Below are 19,817 nucleotides of genomic sequence, written 5' to 3'. Positions count from 1 at the left end.
TGGATTATAACTTCTGATCATAGTAGAGATTTTAAATGGAAAAATCATGCCAATGATTTCAGCAAGAATAGAGGGAGTAATCCATGAATAGGGTTGACTGATGAAAAAAACAACCGCTGATCTGTAGAGGAAACCTTGCAAAGAGAGTCATGTAGACATGTAGACTGCAAAGGCTATGGGGCTCATAATCAAAAGAGAAAAACGTCCAAAAACCGGCCTAAGTCGGCACTTGGATGAACATTGTCAAAATATGTCCAAGTGCCAATATGTCCAAGTGCCAATAATTTTTAAATGACCTAGGCCTTTATAGTGCTGCTGAATGACCAAAGCTAAACGGGGCATTTTTGAGGAGGAGTATCAAGGGCAGGAGTTGGGCAGGACGTGGGCTGACTTAGACTTAGTCGTACAGCATGTATAACCGAAAGTTATACAGCCCAGGATCAACAAAACTTAGACATTGTGACTTAGACCATTTAAAACATGCGACTAAAATGGTTAAGGGACTGGAGGAGTTGCCGTACAGCGAGAGATTAGAGAAATTGTGCCTCTTCTCCCTCGAAAAGAGATTGAGAGGGGACATGATCAAAACATTCAAGATACTTAAGGGAATAGTCTTAGTAGATAAAGACAGATTGTTCACCCTCTCCAAGGAAAGGAGAAGGAGAAGACACTCTCTAAAGTTAAAAGGGGATAGATTCCTTATAAACGTAAGGATGTTCTTCTTCACCCAGAGGGTGGTAGAAAACTGGAACGCTTTTCAGGAGTCTGTCATAGGGGAAAACATCCTCCAGGGATTCAAGACAAAGTTGGACAAGTTCCTGCTCAACTGGAAAGTACGCACTGGTCTTTGACCTACGGGTCGCCGCACGAGAATACTGCCGGGCACGATAGACCATTGGTCTGATCCAGCAGCAGCAATTCTTATTTTTTTATCTCTTTGACTTTCAATAATAAGGATTTTTCATTTACTGTCATTGTATTTTCCAATGATTTTTGAATCATGATACCCAAATATTTTATACTCTTTTCCTTCCAAAGGAAAGGAAATGGGTTAAATAAACCTTTCACACAATGCACATTTAATGGAAGAACCTCTGATTTGCTCCAATTTATTTTGTAACCAGAAAATTTGTCAAATCGATCAATCGATTCCAGTAAATGCAGGATGGTAGATTCAGGATTATTCAAATGAAACAAAATATCATCTGCTTAGGCCGAAACCTTATAATCTCAACCTGCATATGGAACTCTCTGTATCTCCTTTGCTTGCTGAATGGCCAACAAGGGTTCCAAAACAATATAAAAAGCAAAGGAGATAAGGGACATCCTTGTCTAACTCCCCTCTCCAGGCAAAAATGTTCTGAGAATGTATTATTAATATATAATCTGGCAGAAGGGGAACCATACAAGGTTTGAATCGTTTGAATAAATCCAGATCCTATTCCAAACCAATCCAGTGCTTGATACATGAAAGTCCATTCTACAAGATCAAAGGCCTTCTCTGCATCCAAAGAGACAGAAAAGGCTGGATCGTCTATTGTTTTGCTAAATTGAGCATATGAAGTGCCAATCTGGTATTGTTTGCAGAATGTCTTTGAGCAACGAAACTCGTTTGGTGCATACCAGTCATATAAGGAAGAGCCTTGGCTAATCCTAAAGCCAATAAATTAGCCAGGATTTTCCCATCCACATTAATTAAATAGGCCTGTAGTTTGAAACCAACCCTTAATCAGTTGTGATTGATATAAATTTAAAAGATGAGGTAATAATATATTTTGAAAAGATTTGAAAAACTCCACAGTGAATCCATCACTACCCGGAGTGGATCCAACTCTGAGAGATCTCAATGACTTTGGATGTTTCCGACTTTGGGCGACTAGCAACTTAGGCTGAAAACAGACTTAGGCTTTTTTTTTAAAAAATTTGCTGTTCCACATATATTGGCATTAAATTCCTAATGTGTGTCTAGTTAGGATAAACACTTGTATAGATAGATTCAATGGCAAGTTAAAATACTTTCTTTTTAAAGATGCTTTTGACTATTAGATCCCACAGTCAAGAATGCACACTTTATTTTAGACTTCTGATTTCTTTTAGCCCAATTTCAGATTTCTGCCTTCTTTTAAACCCTTCCTTTTGTAGCTTCCCTTAATTGTCTCATTTTCTATTAATTATTGTATTTTTTTCCCAGCCTTCCCTAGTGGTTCTGTTTTGTCCCTTAAGTCATGTCTATAGCATTTGTATTATTCCCTTGTAAATTATTTTAGCATTGTATATCGTCTTGAATACACAATTAGGCGATAAATCAAATTTTAAATAAACTTGAAACTATTGAAAAAACTTGCACTGTTAAGGATATCTATGGAAAATTGTAGCCTGTAAACTCTATATTGTGTTTATTGGTATTAGATCCCCAGTATGTATCAAGTTAGGATACAACCTTGTATCATAAACTTGTACTGTAATTATATCAAAATGTAACCTACCAACTGTATACAGGGCCGGTTTTAGACATGCTGGGGCCCAGGGCAGAAATTAAGGAGGGGGCACCTCTCCCAATTTCCAAACCCACCATTACTACCATATATTACAACAATTTTAAATGATTTCTTCACACATATGTGACACCCGGGGCCATCATTTTTTTACACCCTCCCCCCATCTGTATGAAAAACATGATTTTTAGTAACAATCCACATGTCACACAAGAGAATACCTAGGAAAAGGCAGTATCTTACATACTGCAGTGAGCAGTACAACATGAATATACCCATTGTAAAACTAAACAAGCCAGGCTACTACAGATCAATCCTGCACAGTCAATCCTAACAGAAAACCATATCTTTTGAACACACAAAACAAAGAAAACACATAAGAAAAAGAATAGCCTCACTGGGTCAGACCAATGGTCCATCAAGCGCAGTAGCCCGTTCCATGGTGGTCAATCCAGGTCACCAGTACCTGGCCAAACCCAAGGTGTAACAATATTCCATGCTACCAATACAGGGCAAGCAGTGGCTTCCCCCATGTATCTCAATAACAGACTATGGACTTTTCCTCCAGGAACTTGTCCAAACCTTTCTTAAAACCAGCTACGCTATCCACTCTGACCCCATCCTCTGGCAATGCATTCCAGAGCTTAACTATTTTTTGAGTGAAAAAAAATTTCCTCCAATTGGTTTTAAAAGTATTTCCCTGTAACTTCATCGAGTGTCCCCCTAGTCTTTATAATTTTTGACGGAGTGAAAAATCAATCCACTTGTATTGTTCTACTCAACTCAGGATTTTGTAGACTTCAATCATATCTCCCTTCAGCCTAGTATGGAATATGTACTCACAAACTAACTCCGCCCCCTTTTACAAAACTGTAGTGTGGTTTTTAGCCTTGGTGGTAACAACTCAAATGCTCATAGGATTCTGAGCATTAGAGCTGTTAGCACCACGGCTGGTAGCTCTACAGTTTTGTAAAAGAGGGGATAAAATAGAAATACGTAGACAAAGCTTAAATTGAACCACCAAGAAGCTGGACTCTGCATACAATGCAAAACCACAGAAACAGTGATGCATGTCCCCTAAAGCAAAAAAATAAATAAATATAAATTTTTTTTCTACCTTTGTCTTCTCTGGTTTCAGTTTTCCTCATCTTCTTATCACTCTCTTCCTTTCATTCACTGTCTACCCTCTCTCTGCCGCTTCTATATGGCATCTTCTCTCCTTCTATGCCCTTTCCAGAAACTATATGCTTCCCCCTTCCATCTCTCCCTTCACCTCCTTGGTCTGGCATACCTCTTCTTCCCTTCCCTCCTCCAATGGTCTGGAATCTCTCTCCTCTCCTCTCCTTCCCTTCTCTCTTCCACACTCCCACTCACTCTCCTACACTTGCATTTCACTCTCTCCCTTTTCCCCTTCCATCAGCTTCTGCCCCCTTTCTTTCCAATTCCTTCCAGTAACCTTCCCCCTTATGCCTCTCTCCACTTTCCCTGCACACCAATTCCATCAGCATCTGCCCTCTTTCTCTTCCTCCACTACCCTTCCATACCACCCTGCCCCCTTTCTCTCCCTCCACCAGCCTTCCATACCACGCTGCCCACTTTCTCTCCCTCCACCACCCTTCCATACCTCCCTGACTCCTTTCTTTCCCTCCACCACCCTTCTATGCTCATTTCTCCCTCCAAACCAATGCCATGCAGGAAGGTCCCGTGATGACTGCGTCTGAGGGCTCTGCTCCAGAAGTAAGTGATGTCAGAGGGGGTGAACTGGCTGTGATGACTGCGGCTACTGGTCCACCCCCTCCGACATTACTTACTTCTTCTGCAGTCATCACAGAACCTTCCTGCACTTCAGCAAGGCTGCCGACTGTTCCGGACTAAGTACATCGGAGGGAGTGGACTGGCAGCCACGCTGAGGTGCAAGTCCTTCAAGGGGGAGGAAAGCCTCTTTGTTCCCCCCTAACACCGGCCCTGACTGTATATTATGTATGTTTAACCTGTAACCCATTCTGACCTCTGGGTAAAAAGCAGAATAGAAAATTAATTAAATAAATACATTTAGCCAGTTAGTGGTGATTTTCAGTCTGCTAAACAGCTAAGTAACTGCATAAAGTTAAGGCTGTTCTAACTTTACTGTATGCACTAAGTTAACTGGGTATTTTATTTATTTAAAAACTTTTACTCCACTTAAACCTAAGCGGTTCACATAAATCATACATAGTCAAATGACAGTACAACAATAAATAACTTACATTCATCTATAACTCTTCAAAACCAAATTCATAAAAACAAAAGAATTTTCAGGAAAATCCCTGAATATCGGCTGGTCGGGTTAACTTTAAGTGATAACTGATACGCAAATATTCAATGCCAAGAGCCAGGCAGATTATCAGGCCCTCAGTTCATAGTAATTTCTAGAATCTTTTTTTCTCATAAAAAAGAGAAGAATAAAGGCAAATTGTTGTAGGTTGTACATATGCAAATTAGTTCCACTAACCACTTTAGGCTTTGGAAATTAAGGTCCTAATGGGACTAATGATTCTGTCTCTGTTTCTATACAGCAAACAGATTCAATTCATTTAACATTGGTTTTGAATAAATTTTTAATGCAGGCCCTGATTCTATATGGCACCTAGAACATTGGCACTGACTAGTACAGGGCTTAGCATGATCCTATAAAAGTTACATGCTCCTTATAGAATCATGCTTAGCACCAGTGCATGTCATAACTTTTAGGCACACCCATTTAGGCCAAGGAAAACCAGGTCTAAATGCCTGCGGCTAACTTGTGTGTGCATCAGGTGTATTCTGTAACAACGCGCATAAGTTCTAGGAATGCTCCTCCAATGGCCACACCCCCTTTTCAGAACTGGCATGCATCATTTTATAGAATATACCTACCACGTTGTCTATGTAACTTTTAATCAGTGTGTTAGCATTAATTAGTATTAAGTAGTAGTAGTAGCAGTATTAATTAGTATTAATTAGTATTATTTAGTATTTAATCAGTGCCAGTTAACATTAATTAGTATTAATTGTCAATTATTAGTGCCAATTAGGCTAATTAAATAAAGTTGTGGATGCAGTGGCTGTGCTCAATGATATGTGCACACAAAATAAGGTGTTATATACAGAATTTGGAGGAGTGCTTAAGGCTAGCTTTGCCTTAAAACAGCTTGAAACAGCCTATTCTATCAGGATATCCAAAAGAAAGAAACTACCGTCAAGGACTATCCTTCACCCCACAGCTGTTTTTGCATACACACACAAAATCAACAAGAAAAAAGTTCACCTTTTTGCATTTCTTTACCCCCTCTTCTACAAAGCCGCACAACAGCCACAAAGCCCTTTACATCTCTATGGGCTTCGGGGCCATTACCATGGCTTTGTAGAAGAGGGGGATAAAGTATCAGTTTTTCAGGCAAGGGTGATTGATCTAACATTTCCTCATTGGGTAAAACCTTATAGTTATAGGTGAGTCCCATAACTGTTTCTACTTTCATGGGTTTTGTCTGCCAGATTCTATCAGGATACTGCTCCTCAACCTGTCCCAGTGAAATGGCCAACCATCTTTCAGTTCCTCTGGCAAGCAAATGGCTCCCCAGGAACCGTCTCTCTCTACTTCCACCATGATTGGATCCCAGTCTATAACAGGACAGATAATGGAACATGTATGCGATGACATCGTAGGTGTCTTCTTGATAATTCCCCACCTTCAGCTCTCAAAGTGCATAGACTTACTGGGTTTGGGTGATGTGTACTAGCTACTCACCACAGTATGTATATAAAATCTATATATTTTGAATAGACTTTTGTTTCTTTTTAGAAATATGAAATGCATATTTTATGTTGAAATATAGTAAGACACCCATTTGTATATGTCTGGTTTTTATTTAGTTATTACTCTTGGTTTTTGTCCATTTTTATTGTTTATGTACTTATTTATTTTACTATTTGTTGTAATGCATTGGTACATTGATTTTGCTACTTTATAAGTTTTCTTGTTTTAAAATGATCCAATTTAGAATGTTGCTTTTATTTTTATGTTTTAAAGAGATTTACCCCTGTTGAAGGCATTGGCCAAAACTTGGCCATGTAAGTTTTTAGCATTCTTCTTCAAAGAAATTGGCTGTTGACACAAGGTCATATTGTTCGTATTCTCTGGATTTTTCATAGCAACTGGTCTCTGGTTTGCAATGACGATGCAAGACAGTAAGGCATTTGGATGCTTATTTTCAAAGCATATGGATGTCTTAAAATGCCTTAAACATTAATCTGTTAAAAACATCCAAATCCTGATTTTGAAAAATTAGAATTTGGATATTTCACACTACAGTTCATCCAAATAGCAAGGGGGCATGTTGTGGGCATATTTTGGGCAGGACTAGGGAGGACCAAAAAGTAGGACATTCAACAGGGATTTCTGAATGGAAAGAAACATCCGCATCTAAAAAGAAGAACGTTTTCATCTAGACCTGTTTGAGTCATGTCGAAATTTAAAAAGTTGGTCTAATTGAGAAGCTGACCACTGGAGGGATTAAAGCATGATCCCTACTTAATCCCCCAGTGGTTGTTGTCCATCTCCCTCTCCTCTGACAGGGAAACTGAAAGGGAAAACCAGGCTCTAATGTTAGTTGTAGGTATTATGGCCATTCTGAACAAAGAAACAAGCAGTGGTCAGTGCAGTGGACTAGACTGTAAACCAAGGGAAATAGATTCAAGTTTCATTTCAGCTTTTTTAAATAATAATTTTGTGCCTTCCAGAAACAAAAAAAATCTTATTATACCTATTTAAATACATATAAGATACCTGCAAGTCTTAAAGCTATTGAAGTGATATACTATATTCAGGTATACTAGCGGTTTTAACGCGCACTAGCCGCTAATCTTGTGCGTGCACTAAAAACGCTAGTGCACCTTTGTAAAAGGAGCCCTCAGATACAGTATGTATTTTTCAGATCCTGGAGGTATCACATTAACAACAACATTAAAAAAAGACTTTAGTAGGGTTTGAAACTGTGTCCATTGTTTTACAGTCAACTGCACTAACTATTCTGCTGTTCCTCCATTCTGCAGACATTTGTTTGGCCATATTTTTGAAAATGATACCAGATAAAAAATCAGGGACATGAATGTCTATCATTCAAAAGTTTAACAGTTCATTTTGGAAAATGGCTAATTGTTTTGGACATTTTCAGTGCAAAAATGTTCATCTCATAGCCATAATCAAACAGGAAATCTAGACATTTTTTCCTGTTTGATTATAGCTGTAAGAAGGACAATTGTTTTGGATGTTACAAGAAGAATGTTTTGTTTTAGATTTTAATGTGTTTTGGGTTTTTTTTAAATGCCCTTCTTGATGTCTCTGAATTATGGTGTTGGAAGAATACTGTGCATACTTTGGGCAGCTCAAAGAACAAATCAATGCATGTTGGAAAAAATCATACCTAAGCTTTCTTTGGAATTTCAAATGACAGGACGTCAACTTTTATACTTCAGACACATCATGAGAAGAGAAAGATAAGGTTCAAGGTCAGTGCAAAAGAGGAAGACAGGCAATGCAATGGATCAATACAATAACACCACTTATGGATACTCTTCTAACAACAGTCACCTGACCAAAAATGTACAATTCATGAGTCAACACCAATTTGATGGCACGTAACAACAAAATATATTATCAGAAAGATACCTAACCATGTTTTATAACATTGGAAATCCTTTCAATATAATAATGATTGAACTGTGAGTGTATATATTATTTTCTTACCTGCATAAGTAGAAGGTTGTGAAACAGTTTGGATGAGAGTTGCTACTTGATCTTGTGTAAGTTCAGTAACTTTCTGTGAGATCTGCTGCTCAACTGTTTCTAGATGATCAAAGTCAGGAACAGCAACAACAAAATCTGGGGTAAGAGAAATAGTTTGAAGCTCTGTGATATCAGCATTCTTGGTTCCAATGGCAAAAGGTACAACTCCACCAGCTTTCAAAGCAGCTGAAGGTCTCATCACATCATCCCTTGATTTTCCAGCTGACAGCAAGATCAAAAATTGGGGGATGCCTTCTGCTGCTCTGCTTCCTGCTTCACTAGTAAATACATTTTGAGTTACATAATCTAGGGCTGCACCAGTGTTGAGTGAAGATCCGCCCAACAAAGATAGATGTCGAATACCATTGAGTACCCCTAGACGATCTGAGTATGTGTCCAAATAGAAGTTGACTTTGACATCATCACTATACTGGACCACAGCAATTCGCACTTTGTCACGGCCTACATCAAGGTTTTCAACTAGTCTTAGAAGAAAGCTGACCAACGCAGGAAAACCACTTCTGACATCATCAGAGCCATCAAGTAGAAACACAATATCCTTCTTGATGTTATCTATTTTTTTAAGTTGAAGAAAACAAAATAAATTTAGTATAATATGATTTTGGAATATCCAAGTATAAGAGACACTCAGACATTTATCATCCACTATTTCTTCCTCCCTCTATGAGATCCCATGTCTGTCCTATGCTTTCTTGAACTCAGATACAGACTCTGCGTTCACTACCTCCTCAGGGAGGTCATTCCATGGATCCAACCCCTTTTCTGTAAAAATGTATTTCTTTTGGTGACTTCTGAGTCTACCTTCTTTTAACTTCATCTTATGCCCTCTCATTCTAGTTCTTCCTTCCAGGAGGTAGGTATCTTTCAACAGGTTTAAACTAGCTGAATTCTCAAAATAATGAAGAAAATTTCTATGGCATGAAGTACTTTTGTATAAATATCCAAAATGTTTATTTTTTATTTCAATGGTATATGCTCAAAAGAAAAGTATAAGTAAATATTAAGAATATGTTCTTTTTTAAAAAAAAAAATCTTTATTCATTTTCAAACATACAATAAGTGTATCTATTTATCAGTATTCTAGAGAACTTATCTATATACCTTGTAAAGTTACATGAATGAGTCTAGAAAGGATGACCCCCAATATTCAATGGTACTTATTTTGCTAAGTATGTTCACAAGGATTTAAGCAGTCTGGGTTGGAATCAAGGTGAAACCATAAACTATCCTCTTAGATACTTAAACTCAGCTTTGCTTTAAAATACCAGTCACAGAAATTAAAGTTCCACCTGGATATTCAAGGGACAGTTCTATAACTGTGAGCTCTAGTGCAGCTTGGGGAGTGCCTATTCCATAACAGCATCTGAGCACTGAAGAGGCCTGGTTTGGCGCACACGGTGCAGAAGCGTTAGCAGGGCGTGACAGAGACCTTCCTCAAACACATTTAAAACTTTGAAAAAGTCAGGATGATAAACAAAAGACCAGGAAATCGATATATAGCAAAGGAAAAGGGGAATTCACTATTTATGTGAGGTGTTAGGTGGGGCAGAATCATAGAGGAAATCAGGTAATGCGTAACATACTCCTAGAGGTATTAAGAACTCCATCTTGAATTAGTGACTCCAATTTGTGTCAGTGACTTTCTGTTTTTCTGTCTTCTTTGTTCTCTCTGAGTCTCAGTCTGGCTTGTGGAAGATATAGGGTTTCATATTTTTGAATACAGATAGTTATATGTATTAACTATGAATGAAATATGTTATGTGGATTTATGAATGGATGGGGCCCCGAATGTGTGTGATATGTGGTATGAATGATATATGAGAGAATGATTTGTACTTAATTTCAAATATTTTATATATTTTAAACCTGAAGAAACTTTAAGGAGAAATTCTTTTTTTTTTTTTTCTTTTTTTTTAATAAATATTTTTTATTCTTTTTTTAAATTCTTTTTTTTTTTTTTTAAATTCTAAGAGGCAACATCTGAAAAGAGTTAGAACCAGAAACACTGTACCAGTCTTTTAGAGAATCAGAGCAGGAAGGGTCAGCTGGTTTGACTTTCAGCATAGGAGGGAGGGGGAGTAGGCCTCCTCCTTCTTCTGATGCTGACAGGGACACAAATTTATCAACAGATGCCGAAGAGAAATGCAGGCTGACTTTAACAAACACGCTGTTTTGGATTTAAAGTGTTCTTTGAGCATGTTATAATATTTTATGCATATTTAGAAAGTAATGTAAACAAAAATATGATTTGTGAAACTTTATTTCGATGTCAAAAAGAATTCCTTTGTTTAAACCTAAGGACAGCCTCTGTTAGCCGATTGGCTGACAAGTAATGATGTCATGCTGGTCTGAAGGTATATATTGGTGAACGACAATTAAAGGATTGGGATTCTTTGTCAGAAATGCCAGCGTTTGGCGTCTGTAAAGATCCTCCGATGACGCAATAATCTTTTGATAAATGTTATGGAAATAAATAAAATTAATATTTTTTTTTTTTACATTTTGCGTCATGTGCCATCATTCATGTATACTTTACCCACCTATGAGCAAACCTGGCTGCTCAGCACCCAGATTTCATTACAGAATACTAGCATAAATCAGCATATGCATATGTACATTTTGGCATGCCTACTTATGCCAGGTCTATGGTAGGTGTAATTGGGCACACTTAAATGCACCATATGCACATATAAATTGCAAGATTCTGTAATCTATGCCTGTAAATATTGGCGCTTAGCACATAGCTATCATTTACATGCATAAGTGTACATATTTAGGCTCCTGTAATAAAATAAGGGAGACAATGCTGGGCTGTACCCAGATACTAGTGCTAAACATCCAGGCTGCCACTAGAAGTTATCTAGGTACCACCAATATTCAATGTCATAAACAGTGTGAGTTATTGAGCAATGATATACAATGTTGGGCCACAGGATTGAAAGATTAGGTTCTTACTTAGATAATCTTCTTTCTGTTAATCTTCTCAGGAGTCTGAATATATGGTAATCAATCCATTCACATGCAGAAGTGTGAATACTTATAGTTTTAAACACCTCCCATATAGAGACGGAGCACAGTGCCCTCTTCCAGTTACATTCCAAAGCAATCGAACTCCACTGGAACAGAATACAAAGAGTGAGCGGGAAGGGGAATGTCCCTACACAGATTACACATTCTGTTCTGCTCTGGAACTTAGAAACAAGAATTAGAACAACAACAAACAGAAATTTGTTTCTTTTTTATTGTTTAAAAAACAACTTTAGAGAACCAACCTGCTGTGTGCAACTAGCACTAACAATAAGGGAGCCTGGAATCTAGAAATATCTGAGGTAGAAAAGCAGGTGGGCCATAAAGACTCCTGAGAAGATTAACAGAAAGAAGATTATCCAGGTAAAAAACCTAATCTTTCATTCTGTTACATCTACTCAGAAGTCTGTACATATGGTAACATACCAAAGCTATGGCTGACGTTTAGAGAGGGACAGTAGAACCAGTCCACAAGCGGTATCTTCTCGAACCGCCACATCCACTCTGTAAAATCTGGAAAAAGTATGCAGAGTAGAATTGTAGCATGAAATTATTAATTTTGTTGAATTCAACAATTATATAATGCAAAATTATTGCCTGAACCAAGATATGATTGATTTTGCTGTATTTAAAATGATAAAATATGGCTTCTGAGAGACTGACTGCTAGATGCCCTAAAGTTAGCGATCATTGCTAAACCTGTTTTCACAGCTTTGACGATGATCGCTTTTACCAACCTGATTCACAAAACGCTCACCGCATGTTTTTCCCCTCGATCGGCCATTTTCCGATCCGGCAATGCAAATTAGCTAAAACCCCATGCAAAGAAGCCAAGCGATTGATACACTAACATCACTTGGCTTTGCACAAATTTAAAAAAGCAGGAATTTTAGCGATTGGAAAAAAATGATAGGTCTGCCTTTTGGGGTTTTTTTTCCTTTTTTTTCCAATGGCATGGATAGTTTGCATGTGTTACACACGCAAAACATCTGTCCCATAAAAAAAAGAATAAAAGTCAACCACTACCAATGAAGGCCCTCCATGATGAATGTGGTTCCTGGATTCTCCTCCCCCCAAGAGAAATTTGGCAGGAGGGGAAGACACGTCATTTTTGATGGGTGGGCCTCAGAGCTGGAGGGATCATGCTTCTCTCCAGCTCCCAACATCTACCAAAGATACAGGGGGAGGAGGGTTTGGGGAGTAGGGGTGGGGTTTTGGAGAGGTGGCAGGAGGGAGTGGGCATCCCTCCTGTCACTTTTCTCTCATGGGGGTGGGGACAGCATGGCAGGAGGGAGTGGGCATTCCTCCTGCCATTGTTGCTGCTGCGAGGGAGGGGTGTTGGTTGATTTCCAGTGCCAGGACATCGGGGAAGGTTTTTTTCCTCTCCTTTTTTTTTTAAGGGACAGATATTGTATGTTTGTAAAGAAAAAAGAAAAAAGGTTTCCTGCCCTGAGGCTGCTTTCGGGGCTTCCCCTGCCTCTCAGCTGCTCGGGATTCCCTTTGCCGGCTTTGCACATATGTGAGAGTCGCTCTCACATCAATCAATCGGACGAGAGAGACTGAGATTATGACAAACCTCCATGCAAATCATTTGCATACAGTCATTTTGGTAAATTGATCATTCTTCCACAGCGATCCAGTCAGTATTATCGGTGCATCCAGGCCTGGATCAGCACTGCCTTCAGCCTGGAACTCTGAAACTCTAGCTGGCCGTCTGCCTTCAGAAGGTGTTAAATGCCCCTTTTAGTGAACACAAAGGGATGGCTAGGCGTAGCCCAGTATCTATTCAGAACTTTTCTCTGCAAAATATGCACCATAAAGTTTCGGTATCAGTGCTAAACTGAACGGGCAGCACACAAAGGCTGGAGAAGAAACAAAAGACACTGAACTTAAGTCATGCAAACCTGAGATAAGACAATGAGACCTGAAACTCCCCAGACAAAGACACTATTAAAATTCAGTCAGGCCCTGTCCAGCCAAAAATCAAATTAGGTGACCTCTAGCATCCAGAAACAGAAAATGTTTAAATTGAAATGCCTTAGTTGTAATTGGACACTATGCCAGACTAGGTGGACATTGCTCCTGGATTTCTGCCTCGGTGATTGGATGGGACTTCAAATCCCCCAGACTCTGTGCTATAGAAATAATAGTAGTAGTAGTAGTCAATAAATGAAAGAGAATCGCCTAGGCTCTCTCTCTTGGGATCATCGCTGGAAACACTGTGCTGTAATCTCTCCTATGCAATCAAGATGCCATATGCTCCTGAAGAATTGTTTTATCAGTAAGACTTGTGCCAGAGTGAGTTATTTTTTATCCAGCTTAAATTAATCATTCTGCTTCTATAACAATATTTTATATTGTGCCACATTTTCCTTATTCAGAGATCCTTAAATTGTAACTAAAATTTATTGCATTGTCTGATTGATCTTATAAATAATAATAATAATTTTATTTCTTATATACTGCTATACCATAAGTTCAACAACAATTTTACAACAAGTTACATACAATGAGAGTAAGAGATGTTTACAACAAGAAGAGATGTTTACAACGAGATACATACAATGTGTGTATGAGATGTAAGGGGAACAGAAAAAGTACTTTCCGGGATACAAATTGCAAATGGAAAAGAACCAAGATGGTTTGAATCAAAAGGAAGTATCTAGTCAGAGATTGGGGTGCAGGGGAAAACAATTTGGGTGGAATACCTTTACAAATGGGAAGAAGGATGAGTTAATCTAAAATCAAGAGAATTGGAGATTGGGATGAGGATAGCTGAGGGAGATTGGGCAAGAATTAGGAATTAGAATTTGTTAAAGAGACAGGTCTTCAGTGATTTTCTGAAGTCGGCGTAAGAAGTGGCCTTGAGAATGGGTTTTACGAGCCATGTGTTCAGTTTGGCTGCCTGGAATGATAACATTCTGTCTAGGAACTTCTTGTAAAGACATGATTTCAGGGATGGGTAATTAAAGAGATTTATTCTGCGAAAGCTCTTATTAGAACTGTTGAGGATGAATTGAGAGGCGAGGTAAGTTGGTAGCATCCCAAAGATAGCTTTGTAGCTGATGCAGGCAAACTTGAAGAGTATTCTGGATTCCACCGGCAACCAGTGGAGTATCTGGAAGTATGGGGTGATATGTTCCCATTTTTTTTAAACCAAAGAAGAGCCGGACCGCAGTGTTCTGAATTAATCTCAGCTTGTTAAATGTCTTCTTATAAGCTCCCAGATATATAATATTGCAGTAATCCAGCGTACTCAAGATGGATGATTGTACAAGTAATCGAAAGGATGAATCATCGAAGTATTTTTTAATGGTGCGGAGCTTCCATAGGACTGATATACTTTTTTTTGAACATTAAATCTGTATGCTTTTCCAGGGTTAGGTGACTCCTAGTATTTTTATAGTTTGGTCAATATGTCAAGGGTGACTCCTAGTATTTTTATAGTTTGGTCAATTTCATAATCATGGCCATTCACGTGAATCATGTTGTCTTTTATTTTTTCATTGGGAGATGCCAGGAAAAATTTAGTTTTTTCTGTGTTCAGTTTTAGTTTGAAGGCCGTCATCCAAAGCTCTATTTGCTTTAGGGTGTTGGTTAAGAGATTAATAAAGTCTGACGACAGACAGGTTAGTGGTAGCACTACAGTATTGTCGTCAGCGTAAATGTAAAAGTTGAGTTTTAGGCTTTGTAGCAGGTGTCCCAATATGATAAGGTAGATGTTAAATAGGGTCGGAGATAGCGGGGAGCCCTGGGGCAACTCGCAGTTGTTTTTCCAGCTGAAGGAGAATTTGTCTTCTTTAAATACCTGATAGGATCTGAACTCGAGGAATTCCTGGAACCAGTTGTAAGCATTTTCTGTGATGCCTAAGGATTCTAAACAGTTCATTCAGATGGTGTGATCTACTAGGTCGAAAGCAGAACTTAGGTCCAGTTGTAGAATCATTGTACTGGTGCCTTGACTGAGAAGGGAATGTAGGTGGTTTAGGAGTGAGGCCATAATTGTTTCGGTGCTGAAGCCGGGTCTGAAACCTGATTGGTTGTTCTGCAGAAGGTTGAATTTGACTAGGTAGATATTTAGTTCAGCATTTACCAGGCCGTCCATTAATTTAGCAGCAAGAGGGATGTTTGCGACAGGTCTAAAATTGGCTATGTTATTGGATGTTTCTTTGGTGTTCTTTTTAATAGGAGTTATTACAATTTGACCCAAGTCCTCTGGAAACTTGCCAATGGATAGTTGTAGCTTGATCCAGTCTAGTAGTTTGTCTTTGAAGTTGATAGGGGCCGCTTTCATCACATTTGGGGGGCAGGGGTCCAGTCTGCAGTATGATTTGGCGTACTTGTTGTATAGCTTATTGAATGTTTGCCAGTCAATCTCTTTGATGTTGGACCAACTCATGTCGGCTTTAGATGCATCTGGGTCGTGGGGGAAGATATAGTCCCAGTGGGAGTCTTGAGGGCTTGATAAAGCAAGTCTTAATTTTTTTATTTTTGAATTGAAAAAATTGTCTAGGTCGTCTGCTGTAACTGTGAGTTCTTCTACCGGGTTCATGTAGGAGTGAGTATCGTACAGGTCATTGACTAGTTTAAACAGCTTGCTGCTGTTTAAGGAGCTTTAACCTATTTTGTGGGCATAGAAGGTTTTTTCCTTCTCTTTGGTTATGTTTTTGTAGCTTTTTAGCATTTGGCGCCAGGCATCTCTAGTCTCTGGGGTTCCTGATTTTGACCATTTCCTTTCTAACCTTCTTAACTCTCTCTTTATCTCAAAGAGCTCTAGATCAAACCAGCCTGTTAAGTTTCTAGGTCTAAACCTTCTTTTTTTCAGTGAGGCCATTTCGTTTAGGATGTGGGTGCTGGTGCAGATCCAGGAACTCATGAATTGATTAAAATCCTCCTCTTGGGGGTCACGTGATGCGAGCGTGGTGATCGGACGTGTGCCGCTGGGCTCCGCGCTCCGATTACCGTATAACAGCAAATACCTGCATTTATTTGTTTTTCTTCTTCGCCCCTTGTACAGCCAGCGCACTTTGTCTCCTGCCGGGAACCTCGGGGGAGTTTGCCGATCCGGTTGAGCCCCGGTATGCCCATTAAAGCGGCCAAAGTTGTTAAGAGCAAAATCTGCACGCCGGACCCGAAAATGGCGTCGGCTCCCGGTGCTACACCACCGGAGGTGGGAGACTGGGCCCAGGAGATATCTCGCCTGGTCACGACCGCTTTGGAGGACTGACTAAACAAATTACTGTCGGCGGTGGAGAGCATCCACGAGAAGTTTGAAGCCCAGGCTCAAAGGTTGGGGGCGGTGGAGCAGCGTGTTTCTACCCGGGAGGATGAGGCCCTTGAGGAACGGAGGCGAGCTGATGGCCTGCAATCCCAGGTGTCGGCCCTCCAGGACAAGGTGGACGACCTGGAAAACCGCCATCGGCGAAATAACGTGAGGGTTGTGGGGCTCCCGGAGCTGAAGTCCTCTGATGAACTCTATAATTTCTTTCATTCGTGGCTGCCGGAGCATCTCGGCCTGGAGGCATCGGCGGCCACATTTGTGTGCGAGAGAGTGCACCGGCTGGGACCGGCTACGGGGTCCAACTCTAAGCCTAGAGCGGCTATTGCCAAATATGTGAACTGGCGAGAGAAAGAACACTTGCTGAAAGCCTATCGGGCAGCTGGCAAATTGATGTACGAAGGAAGCCAGCTGCTACTTTTCAATGACTACTCGGCACGTGTTTCTTCCCAGAGGCGGGAAATGGCGCCCATCTGCACTTCCCTACATCGCAAAGGGGTTCGCTTTGCTCTGGTTTACCCTGCCAGCTTGCGGATCTGGAGGGAAGGCAAGGTGCACACTATGCTGACCAAAGGGGAGGCACAGCGATTCCTCGACGCCCTCAATGCTGCCGGTTCCTCTGGGGAGAGTGGTGGAGATTCGGCTTCCTGAACTTGGCGATGGCATGTCCATGCAGCTGCGGGGTGCCTGACTTGCTGCCATGGTGGTTTGCGCTTCTCTCTGCCTGGCTGTTTTTTGTTCGGACCGGTGCTGCTGGACTCTCCTCTTTCTTTCTCCCTGTTCTTGTGCTTTAGCATTTATTGAGATTTGAGGATGAGCTCTTGGAGGTCTTGCTGGTGTTGGCATTCACTTCTCGAGTGGAGAGTGCTGTGGTTCTGCTTTCTTTGCACTCGCCCGTTCTTGCTATAGAATGCCTATTATCATCTTGCTGGGTTGTATGTGATTGGGGGGTGGGGTGCATGATATTGTTTTATACTGCTTATTACCTTGATATACTATATGAAACATGTTTTGTACTGCTAATATCGGATTGTGGATTGCCCAGATCCATGACCCCTCTGTTTTGTTTTATGTCGTCCCTTAGGGGATTTTGTTTTGCTGTTTTATTTTTTGGGGGTTTGGTGGGAGTTCAGGGGGTGTCCTGGGGGAGTTTTCTCTGGGGTGGGGAGGGGGGGCAGGGTCGTGTGAATGGGGGTGAGTCCGGAGGGGCTGGGGGGGTGAGTGGTGGAATGTATGGGTATGCTTGTGGAGGGGGGGGCGGGGAGTTGAGTGGTGGATCTGCACCTTTCGCTTTTTTCTGGTGGTCCCGGTTCTCCAGGCGGGGCTGGAGGACGTTGGGGGCTGTTGTCCTACTACTAGGGCCCTATTTGCAGAGAGGGGGGGGTCTTAGCTGGGGAGGCCTTCTCTCTTCTTTTTTCTCATTTCTTCCTCTTTTGTCATCTCGTACTTCCTTTGATAATGGTTAATCTCCGCTTTTCTACTTATAATGTAGATGGTATTCATTCCCCCGTGAAGAGAAAGAAATTACTAAATTGGTTTAAGCGTAATCACATTGATATAGCATATTTGCAGGAGACTCACCTCTCTAGTGCCGAGCATGCCAAGTTGCGGAGGGACTGGGTGGGCGAGGTGTGTTCTTCTTCTTTTAACTCCAGACAGAGGGGGGTGGCGATCCTGTTTCATAAACAATTGCCTCTGCACATCCACAAAACTCTCTCGGATAAAGAGGGCAGATATGTGTTGGTGTTGGGGGAACTATGGGGTCAGAAATGGCTGTTTTGTAATCTCTATGCCCCTAATGTCTATAGTCACCGCTTCTTCTCTGGGCTCCTGGCTACGGTAGCTCAGTACCCGGAATATCAACCTTTGCTGGGGGGGGACTTTAACATCTCGGCAGACCCCGTGATGGACTGTAAGCCGGCGAGGGTGTGCCCGGGGGACCATGGAGCCAAGGGGGTCAATTTTTTGATGGATCAGCTGCACTTGTTGGATTTGTGGCGGACTTTGCATCCCACTGAACATACTTACACTTTCTACTCTCACCCTCATGATGTCTATACCCGCTTGGACTACTTTCTGGCGCCGCCCTCACTACTCCCGCAGGTAGAGCATGTTTCTATAGAAGAGGTTCCATTATCCGATCATTCCCCGCTGATACTGTCGGTCCGACTTACGAATGATACACCACAGCGGGGGTGGCGGTTCCCGAGCCATTTGTACAAGGATTTGGAGTTTCACCGGTATCTCAGGGAACACTGGCTGGAATATTGTCGCCATAATGTTACGCCTGACGTTGACCCGATAATATTTTGGGAAGCCTCGAAGGCAGTACTCCGGGGGCACATTATAGCTTATGTGTCTAGGGTTCGGCGACGTCAGGAGGCAGATTTCTTACGGCTATCTGAGGAGCTGAAAACTTTGCGACGACGGCATGTCGCTACGCTCTCGGCGGCTGATAGGCGTCGGATGGGCGATGTCCGTTCTCAATTGGAGGTCCTTCTGACGCAGCGGGCCCATAAGGATATTTATTTCCAACGATATCGCCTGCACCGCTGGGGGGGGAAGGCTGGGCGGTTGCTGGCTAATCTCGTGCGTCCTCCTCGAAAACAACAAGTCATTTTGTCCATTAAAGATCAGGAGGGTCGTCTTCATACTGGAGCAGGGGATATTCAGTCCCAATTTGTGAAATTCTATGAGACTCTTTATTCCCATCGCGAATCCCTTGATCAAGACCGAACGGAGTTTTTCCGGGATTTAGCTTTGCCTCAAGTGACCGCTGCCCAACTTGATCTTCTGAACGCGCCGGTTACGGGGGAGGAAATCAAAGCATTGAAACTCACGAAAGCACCGGGACCTGATGGGTTTGGGCCCGAATTCTATAAGATAGTGGCGGATTTAATTCCTCCAGCATTGGGGGAAGCTTATAATGCGATGCATTCGGGACAGGGATTGGGCCTGAGAAACATGGCCCATGTGGTTTTGCTTCCTAAACCGGGGAAGGACCCAGCACAGGTGGGATCCTACCGCCCGATATCTCTGCTTAATCAGGATGTCAAATTACTGGCTGTTATATTGGCCCGCCGTCTGAATGCTGTCCTCCCTTTGTTAATTCATGAAGATCAGGTGGGCTTTATTCCGGGCAGGTATGCCTCTATGAATCTTTTCCGGGCCTTGATGGCACTACACTCGAGAC

General features: G+C 41.2%; 1 protein-coding gene across 7 annotated transcripts in view; it reads right to left on the bottom strand.

The window, feature by feature from the left end:
• COL6A3 (collagen type VI alpha 3 chain) overlaps window positions 1-19,817 on the bottom strand; it is a 1,265,605-nt gene that overhangs the window by 1,031,371 nt on the left and 214,417 nt on the right. For all 7 annotated transcript variants that reach the window (XM_033946673.1, XM_033946674.1, XM_033946675.1 and 4 more), the window contains one exon: window positions 8,260-8,871. In XM_033946673.1, the coding sequence (XP_033802564.1) occupies window positions 8,260-8,871 (612 nt within the window). The remainder of the gene's footprint in view (window positions 1-8,259; window positions 8,872-19,817) is intronic.

This window comes from Geotrypetes seraphini, chromosome 5 (genome assembly GCF_902459505.1).
Source record: "Geotrypetes seraphini chromosome 5, aGeoSer1.1, whole genome shotgun sequence".
In the NCBI taxonomy this organism is placed as follows: domain Eukaryota; kingdom Metazoa; phylum Chordata; class Amphibia; order Gymnophiona; family Dermophiidae; genus Geotrypetes; species Geotrypetes seraphini.
Note: the sequence above shows the minus strand (reverse complement) of the source record. Positions and strands in the feature narration are given on the sequence as shown.